Source organism: Pollachius pollachius (genome assembly GCF_949987615.1).
Source record: "Pollachius pollachius genome assembly, chromosome: 2".
Lineage (NCBI taxonomy): Eukaryota > Metazoa > Chordata > Actinopteri > Gadiformes > Gadidae > Pollachius > Pollachius pollachius.
Genome location: NC_136935.1, coordinates 15,677,263 through 15,687,179, shown reverse-complemented (window position 1 = coordinate 15,687,179; position 9,917 = coordinate 15,677,263). Strand labels below are relative to the sequence as shown.

General features: G+C 46.8%; 1 protein-coding gene across 1 annotated transcript in view; it reads left to right on the top strand.

Moving 5' to 3' along the window:
- The window catches only part of bcl11aa (BCL11 transcription factor A a), a 40,163-nt gene extending 30,586 nt beyond the window's left edge, over positions 1-9,577 (top strand). Inside the window, exon 3 of the mRNA XM_079730062.1 lies at positions 4,646-9,577. Within this exon, the coding sequence (XP_079586188.1) occupies positions 4,646-6,903 (2,258 nt within the window). The 3' untranslated portion in view covers positions 6,904-9,577. The remainder of the gene's footprint in view (positions 1-4,645) is intronic.
- Positions 9,578-9,917: the final 340 nt, after the last annotated feature.

Below are 9,917 nucleotides of genomic sequence, written 5' to 3'. Positions count from 1 at the left end.
AGAGTGTTGTGCTTATACTGAGGGTGTGTACGTAACTTCTCTAGAAACAAAATGAGTGGTGTGACTGGGTTGTACGGTAAACCACTACTTGATTACTTTGGGATTTTCCACAGTAGCGATAATGGCGTGAATTTTTCAGGTCATGCAAATTCGTCAAACGGTTAACTCTGTTTCACAGAATTGATTTGTGGAGGTGAGTTCCAAGCCAGACGGACAAACATGTGAACAACGTGCTTGGACATGTTCAAGACACACAGACAGACCCACATTGACAACCCTCAGACCATGAGAAACATGATCTACCACCCCTCCCCCCACTCCAAACAACACTAAGCGTCTCTGCAGCATTGCTGTTATCATTATCTATCTATCTATCTATCTATCTATCTATCTATCTATCTATCTATCTATCTATCTATCTATCTATCTATCTATCTATCTATCTATCTATCTATCTATCTATCTATCTATCATCGTCTGTCTGTCTGTCTGTCTGTCTGTCTGTCTGTCTGTCTGTCTGTCTGTCTGTCTGTCTGTCTGTCTGTCTGTCTGTCTGTCTGTCTGTCTGTCTGTCTGTCTGTCTGTCTGTCTGTCTGTCTGTATGTCCGTCTGTGTCTCTCTCTCTCTCTCTCTGTCCGTCCGTGCATCTGTCTGTCCGTCGGCCGTCGTTCCCCGCCCTCCATAACTGATCTTTCTTCATATTTCATACTCTCTTTCTCCCCCACTTGCCGTCTTCTGAAGGGCCCGGGGAGAGTGTGTTACAGCCAGAAAGTGGGTGAGGGGAGTGTATTACAGTGAGGCGGAGACGCCGGCCCACTCGCTCCCACTCTGAAATCCATTAACCTTATCGTCTCAATCAGCGGCCCGCCGTGAGGAAGCAGGGGTCCCGAACAGAGCTCCTTGCGACGGGATCTTCTCTCCTGCCCACAACTTTTTTACCGTGCGACCCTCATTCTCCCTTCTCTCGCCGTCTCTCTCTCCCTTTTCTTCGGTGTTACATAACGCAGATCAGAGTGGAAACACAAGTGTGCACTTCATCTGCGCTTGCATCCTGTTCCCCTGGTCCTTCTGAAGCTCTGCTGCTACTACTGCTGCTGCTACTGCTGCCCCTCTTGTAAACACCCCCCCCCCCCCCACACACACACACACACAACACACACACACACACACACACACACACACACACACACACACACACACACACACACCCACACACACACACACACACACACACACACACACACACCTTCCCTGCCTATTGTGGGATTCATCAAGTGTCTGACCTGAGCTGAAGTAAAGACTGCCATCAGTATATTTATGATTTTGTAATTTTCCTCACCAACTCTGGGAGTCATGTGATTCTTACATCCTGTCAACTGTCGTTGACTGTCTGCCCTTTTTCTCTATTTATCGAAGACACATGTATCATGTATCCCTATTCAATCAATGGGAAAATGCAGCCTTTTTGCTTTCCTAAATCCTGTATTTGAGCTTGTGCTTTTCAAGTTTCTCAACTAATTGTAACAAATGGCAAAATATTCTTTACATTCTAAAGCCTAATGTGTTTATTTCTAACGGTACTAGTATCGCACAGATGGCACTGAAAGATTTCCTTTTCGTTCTGCCTGCTTTATGCTAGCCATTTGAAGTGCAGTTTGCTTCCACTAGACAGAAGGACAAAACGCCACGCTGGGCCTGATAATGCAAATGATATGCACCGGGTCAGACCCTATGCAGGTGGCCACAATTAGATGTAATTTGTGCCCGTTTTAATGATCCGTGATTGAGAAGCCAGCTCAGCCTTTCCGCAAAGTGTTGGCTGCTTGGTATACATGTGTGCGTGCATGCTTATAAGTGTGTGTGTGTGTGTGTGTGTGTGTGTCTGTGAGACATTGACAGAAGGGGGTGGGGGATGAGAAGAGAACATTCCTATCTCTGAGACAATATTGCAGATAAGTTTCGCCCCTGAGTTTGTGCGTGTGTGTGTCTCTCTCAATGCCCCTCTCCCACACACACAGACGGGCACAGATGGACAAATAGTGAGAGTGTGAAAGAGCAGATAAGGACCTACTTTATTGCTGCAGCAGTGACAAGACAAACTTTCTGATGCACTCTATGGCTTGGCCCCTCTTGCAGACACACACGCGCACACACAAAGATGCACACACACACACACACAGACACACACACACAAAGAGTAAAAAGGTTAGGGGGTCGTGGCCTTCTGATTGTCTGCTGAATAGGAGGTCCTCTGCTAAGAGCAGACAGTAACCCACCACCAACACTCCACTAACAAGATTAAGACCCCATCCAAATTAACACACAGCATTCTTTTCTCTCTCTTTCTCTGTCTCTCTCTCACACTCTCTCAGCGTTCTATGGCTGTCTCTTTATGTCCCTCTTCACTTGTTGTCCTCAATCATTCCATTGTCATATATGTGTGTCTGGGGCCTCCCACACCAGACCTATGCAGTGTGTGGTACCGTCTATGTTGCCATATTTGTCTGGTCTGGTCTGGTCATCATGGTGTAGGTGTAAGCATGCTTAGTGAAAAGCTTACTCATGCATGGTTTAGAAAGATACAATTTAGATAATGCCTTCAGGCAGACTGCGGACATTAGCAGAACCTTCAGGCCCGGGAGAACAAACCTCTCTAACCAGTACTTCCATTGAGTTTAAAGCCCTTGAATGCATGATTAGATGCTTCATATGCAGGACAGGAACAAACATACCAACATAACAAACGTGGCGTGGACGTCTCACAACCAGCCTACAACATATTCCACTGAAAGCACTATGGAATACTACTACTCTTGCACAGTTTCCTTAAATGAAAAGGTTTGGGAGTAATTAGCAATGTTTCAAGTTAAACACTTGAACAATTAGAAGTACATTTCAAATTGCAGGACCAAAATTGCCAATTAGCACTTCGTCTTTTTACTCCCTCGAGGGATAAATAAAATCGATGGATGGACGTTATTTGAACAGATCTGCGTCCTGCTGCCATAATGTGTATTTGTGTCTCGCTCTCTCACTCTCACTCTCATACTCTCCCTCACCCACTGTCTCACTCTAATACAGTGTTTTTTTTGCTGAGTGCTTTGTGGTAGCTGTTGTTGTTTCAGTTTTGTGTTGTTGTTTTTTAATCTGGCCTTTGCGACTCTTTCCTGTTCGGCAATTAGAGCCATATTTCAGCGTGGCGATGTTTAAAAGCTCCCGTTTAAACTAAGACCCCCGCCCTCGCTTGTTGACTGAGTGACCACTGAACCATTAGCGCAAAGTAGATTTTTACTGTAGAAACTGTGAAAATTACCATCAGAATTACTACATTCATTCATCAATCATTTTGCTAATAGAACACTGATACCATTTGCACCAGTCAATACAGAAACACAAATCCCATTTCACAACATGTATGGCAGTAGGGTGGGGGTATATGTGTTTGTGTGCATGATGTGTGTGTGTGTGTGTGTGTGTGTGTGTGTGTATGTGTGTACACAATTTGCATTCAAAGACAATTCACAAACAGTGAGGTTCACGCCTAGTTTGAATACACTGTCCGATGTGTGTGTGTGTGTGTGTGTGTGTGTGTGTGTGTGTGTGTGTGTGTGTGTGTGTGTGTGTGTGTGTGTGTGTGTGTGTGCGTGCTTGCAGGGTTTGTGTATCGGGTGTGTGACGGCTAGCGACAGTGTGTGGTAGCCATGTGCCCGCACCCTGGCTGAACTCCGCTCTCCTTCTAGTTTCTTATCAAAAGGTGCCCAGTGAGAACGACAAAGGAACGATTATCTAAAAATCTTGTAAATGAGCTGATGGGCCCAGCCGCCCAGCTGTCCAAAAACCTCCTCCTACCCCTCCCCCCCCACCCTGCTCCAACCACAACACACACACACACACACACACACAAACACACCCACACACACACACACACACACACACACACACACACACACACACACACACACAGACACAGAATCACATGGTACACACACACACCTTCCCACCCCACTCCTGTTTCCTTAATACGATTATGGGGCCATTGAGGAGCCCACCCCAGGTCACGGTTGTCCAGCCAGTACAAAGGCAATTATAGTTTTAAAGTGCCTTCTTCTGCCGGTTCCCAAGCCGTCCTGCGCTTTAAACACTTGTTTCCTGAATATGTTATCGTAGACATTTTTCTTTTTGCCCCCCGCTCTATTAGAGATTTAATATTCTCTTGTGCACTCCTGTGTGTGTGTGTGTGTGTGTGTGTGTGTGTGTGTGTGTGTGTGTGTGTGTGTGTGTGTGTGTGTGTGTGGTGTGTGAATATGTGTGTGTGTGTGTGTGTTCTTGTGGGTGCACACATGCATGGGTCGCTAGGTATCTGATGCAGAGTAATGAGAGTTTGAGAATTAGCATTTGAATAATGAATTGAGAATTCTAAATATGTATAAAATATGTTGCATCACCAAATTATCTGTCATTGTTGGTAAGAGTGTTAGTTGTTTTTTGGAGATCTTTTCCCTGGTCCAAATCCTCCCAAACACCTTGTCTGATTGGCAATACGATTAAAGAAAGGAGGGCCCTCTTTCCTTCAAAGCAGCCAGTTTATACGCTATGCCTTTGCCAAATGTTTCCCTAACATGAATTCTTCTCCTTGCTTCACAAGGTAAGGAGGAGCCTACCACCTACACCTGCACCACCTGCAAGCAGTGCTACGGCAGCGCCTGGTTCCTGCTGCAGCACGCCCAGAACACGCACGGCTTCTGCATCTACCTTGAGAGCGAACATGGCAGCCCCCTCACACCGCGCATGGGCCGGCCGTCCTCCCTGGGCGGGGGCGCCGACTGCCCCTCCCAGCCACCCCTCCACGGCCTCCACCTGCCCCCCGACGCCAGCCCCTTCAACCTCCTCCGCATCCCTGGATCCGGCTCCGGCGGCCGAGATAGCACGGGCGGGGGAGGAAGCAACAGCGGCCCGATGGGGGGCGTGGGACTCGGGGGCCATCATCAGCGCTTCCCTCCGACGCCGCCCCTCTTCAGCCCGCCTCCGCGGAACCACCTGGACCACCACCTGAGTCCCGAGGAGCTGGCGCTTGCAGCCCACCACCCGAGTGCCTTTGACAGGGTGCTGCGCCTCAACCCTCCTCTGGGCCTGGACCCTCCTCCGGCCATGGACTTCTCGCGACGGCTGCGAGAGCTGGCCGGCAACAACTCAGGGTCCACCCCCCCGCTGTCCCCGAGTAGACCCAGTCCCATGCAGAGGCTGCTCCAGCCATTCCAGACAGGAGGGCAAGCCGGAGCTCTGGGGAGCACCGGAGGTAGCAAACCTCCCTACCTCTCCACTCCGCCTCCTCTCCCAGGCTCCATGCAGTCCCCCTCAGGCTCTCAGACCACCCCAACCACCCCCCTCCCATCGGTCGGCGCTCCGCCCTCCTCCACAACTCCGTTGAAGACAAAGTCATGCGAGTTCTGTGGCAAGGCCTTCAAGTTCCAGAGCAATCTCATCGTCCATCGCCGCAGCCACACAGGAGAGAAACCCTACAAATGCCACCTGTGTGACCATGCCTGTACACAGGCTAGCAAGCTGAAACGCCACATGAAGACACACATGCACAAGTCGTCTTCGCCCAACGCAGGGAAGTCAGAGGACGGGCTTTCGGTGGCCTCCTCCCCTGAGCCTGGCACCAGTGAGCATCTGGGCAGCGCCAGCAATGCCCTGAAGTCCGTGGTGGCCAAGCTGAAGAGCGAGAACCGCTTGCTCCACCAGAACGGGGACGACGAGGAAGAGGAAGAGGAGGAGGAGGAGGAGGAAGAAGAGGAGGAGGAGGAAGAAGAAGAGGAGGAGGAGGAGATTGAGGAAGAGGACCAGAATGGAGAGAGGGTGGTACAGCAGAATAACAACAACAATAACAACAACAGCTACCACTTCAGCCTGAACTTAGAGGCGGCCCGTCATCACGAGAACAACGGAAGCATCGGTGGTCGGTTGGGAGTTGGAGCGGATGAGGGGTCGATCCCACGCTCCCTGCCCGAGGTGATGCAGGGGATGGGGCTGGCAGCCAGCATGCATCACTTCAGTGAAGCCCTCAATGCGCACAAGCGCAACGCCATGGCCCAGGAGAATCACATGCACCATCACCTCGCCCGTGACCATCGTAACCGCAGGATGTGCGACGAGGACTCGGCCGTGGAATCAGGCCGTGCCGAAGAGGGCTGCATCTCAGCAATCAACGGACGGGGGACCTCCCCGAACGAGGCTGCCTCCGTGGGACTCTCAAAGAAATTACTTTTGGGAAGCCACAGTCCACTCAGTCCCTTCACCAAACGCATCAAACTGGAAAAGGAGTTTGACCTGCCCACGCCCACCATCCCCAACACGGAGAACGTCTACTCCCAGTGGCTGGCCGGCTATGCCGCCTCCAGGCAACTCAAGGACCCCTTTCTGAACTTTGGGGATTCCAGACAATCGCCATTCGCCTCTTGCTCTGAGCACTCCTCAGAGAATGGCAGCCTTCGCTTCTCGACCCCCCCGGGGGAGTTGGATGGCGGGGTGTCGGGCCGCAGCGGCACGGGGAGCGGGGGCAGCACCCCCCACCTCGGGGGTCCCGGCCGACCCAGCTCCAAGGACGGCCGCAGGAGCGATACGTGCGAGTACTGCGGCAAGGTGTTCAAAAACTGCAGCAACCTGACGGTGCACCGGCGAAGCCACACGGGCGAGCGTCCCTACAAGTGTGAATTGTGCAACTATGCGTGCGCTCAGAGCTCTAAGCTGACACGTCACATGAAGACCCACGGACAGGTGGGCAAGGACGTGTACAAGTGTGACATTTGTCAGATGCCCTTCAGCGTCTACAGCACCTTGGAGAAACACATGAAAAAATGGCACAGTGATCGACCCATGAGTACCGAAATTAAGTCTGAATAGTATGGCTATAATGTGGGACTAGCGCCTCTCCCCGAGACATCTCCGCTAACCAGTCTGGTTTACCCCCTACCATAGTCTCTTGTAGATTTGCCCTCAACCCCCAAGCACTAACTCATCTCTTTTGCCAGTCTGGTGGAAGCTTAAGACCACCAGCACACCCCGTTTCCATTACCCATTGAATGCATGATTTGTATCGGGGCAATACTATTGCATTGACGCAAAACTTTGAGCCTTTCTCTTGTGCAATAATTTACATGTTGTGTACAATTTTTTCCTGTTTGAGTTCGCCTTTTTCCATTTTTAAGAATTAGTCAGCATGCATAGTATGTTTTTGCTAATCAAAAAAGATAAAAAGAAAATGAAAACAAATTTGTCCCTGGTTAGTTAGTAGTTGAGTAAATGTGTTGCTGTTTTCTCTTGTTCTGTTTTCTTTCTTTTTGTTTTTTAAAAGGAGAAAAGACAAGAAAGATACAACCATGCTGCATACATTCTGTAACACATATCATGTACAGTTTTGTGTTGTAACATGGACAATTCACAGTCTTTGACTTGACCCTCTTATGTAAAACCTGGAAATGCACTTAATCTGATCTTTCTAAAAGATGCCATGTCCACACAGGGTTTAAGAAAAAAAAAAGATTGGCTTGATTACTAAACCACTAGCAAAGACAGCCTTAAAAGTCTTTTAAAAAAAAGTCAAGGATGGGCTGTAAGCTAAATTTGTACTATCATTTGGTTAAAAAAAGGAGTGCCTTTCATTCAACAAGACTGCGTTATTGGCCATACTATTTTCTGTGCTAAACACGAGGTCACACCAGGTACTGCTAGAGGGATTTAGCCACCCAAGAAAGGTTCTTGCATCAAGCACCTGACTGCTCAAAAAGAGTGTGACAAACTAGAGTAAGATCAGAAAAGTATTGTTATTCATCATTTAGCTACCTATACATGTTCTATAGTATCTTTAATATGTGGAATTCATGGCAAGCATGGTACAAGCAGTATTGTGTATATCTGAATTATTTGTAATTTTGTTCTTGGTATTTAGATACTATGGGGGGGGAAAAGGTACTCTTGTCACGTACAATCCTGAACTTGAGGGATGCGGCGCATGGCTCGGAAGCGTTGTATCGCGTTCGCACAAAGACGCACAGCGCTGCTTTGGATATGTCAGTGTGTGGAACAATGCATAAAGTTTAATATGAGCTCCAATTGCGTTAGACTACATTAGGGGGCATTGATTTACTACAAGCTAGACAGACAGAAAGCTACACCAAACTGGAAGCTACACGTTAGGAGGAACTGAGGCAATCGTGTTCACTTTATTGTTTTTTAAAACAGGGTGTTTGTAACAAGGAAAGAAAGAAAGAAAAAAAGAAAGAACTGCAAAAAAAAATGGCCGCTGTGTTCTCTAGGGCTTTCGGGGCTACATAACAATGAATAAAGTTTGATACATTGGAATGCATAGGCTAATACAGGGCACATTTTTCTTTGTTTGCTGTTGTTAAGAATGCAAGAGACATATATATTTCCTTCCTTAAGTTGCAGATTTTCACCCCAAAAAATATGTATAGGATAGCAGTTAATACTCAGACAGGAATTCGTACCAACATGACACTTATATTATTTAATTTAAATGCTGGTACGTAGATCTAATCTAAATTCTGGGACATTTCAAAAGACTTGAAAGTTGCACTTTTCCCAAGTTTACAGGTTTATGCTCAAGGGAAAATGCTGAAGTGCTGTTGGTGGACGTGGCTCCCATTGTCAAACAACTGTAAAGACATATAATCAGACATCCAACTCTCCAGCTCCCTGACCTATGCCCTATGTATCCACACTTTGTTCACATTTAACCCTTTGCCATGCTGTTAGAGCAACCTATAGTGTTAGCACTCTAAAAGGGCAAACTTAAAAGTAACCAATTGGTTTGCCATCCAGTTCTATGAAAAACAGGGTTTACATTTGGTCCAAAATAGACCACAATTCTACAGGACTAGCAATATTGCTTGATCCGAAATCTAACTCTGCTGCCAATTCACCTTGTTGTTAAGACCATTTATTGTTGCATTGTCATTATCCAAACATGGATAGGGAATCTATAGATATTGGGGCTAGATGGCAAAAGTTGTCATTTAATTTTGTAAAATATATTGATTTGTTTGGATCTTTTTTTTCTTTCTTTTTTTTTAATAACACTTTGTTTCCTCATGGTAACCATGGTAACCTGTGTTCATGTTTGGAGTCAACTCACAATGTTCAAGAATCTGATCACAGTATATTCAAAATGGTACAAAAAAATGAAGATAGAAAAGATATCTGTGGTGTTTTGTATTTTCTTTTTGCCTTGGCTCTTCACAGCTCTTCAGGTTGAAATACAATTTGCATTGGGGAAAGGATTGAGATAATATATGACTATATAATAAAGAACTTTAAAATATAGGAAAATGCACACATGTCAATTCCTATGCTTAAACACATTTATGGTCTACTTTCTCTGTATTTCTAGAATTGTATTTGAATTCAATGTTCACTTAGAGTAGGCACTATAGTATTTATATTGAGGCTTGTATTTTTAACTGTTGCTCGTTCTCTCTGAAGGTATTTACCTTTTTTGGTAGTGGAAAAAAATCCCCAAGCTGCCACGGTATATTTTTTTAATTTGGCAGGATAATATAGTGAGAATTATTTGTATGATGTTTAAAGAAATAAATTGGGGGGTGGGCATGGGGGTGGGGAGGGGGGGGGGTGGGGGGGGGGGGGGGGGGGTGGGTAAAGACAATTTAAAACAGCAGCTCCAACGTCCTGGGCCATAAAATGGCCGATGCACTACTTCCTGTCTGCGGTGGTGGTTGTACATATCTTCTTTATTGTGTTCATTTTTGTTTTCTTAATTGTGTCTTTTTTTATTTAAATTGTTATTATTTTGGGTTGGACCTCCCCTAGCTCCTCCATCCTAACTACCTTTTGCTGCCATATTGTAATGCAGTAATGCAAGCTGACATCGGCCTGTTCTG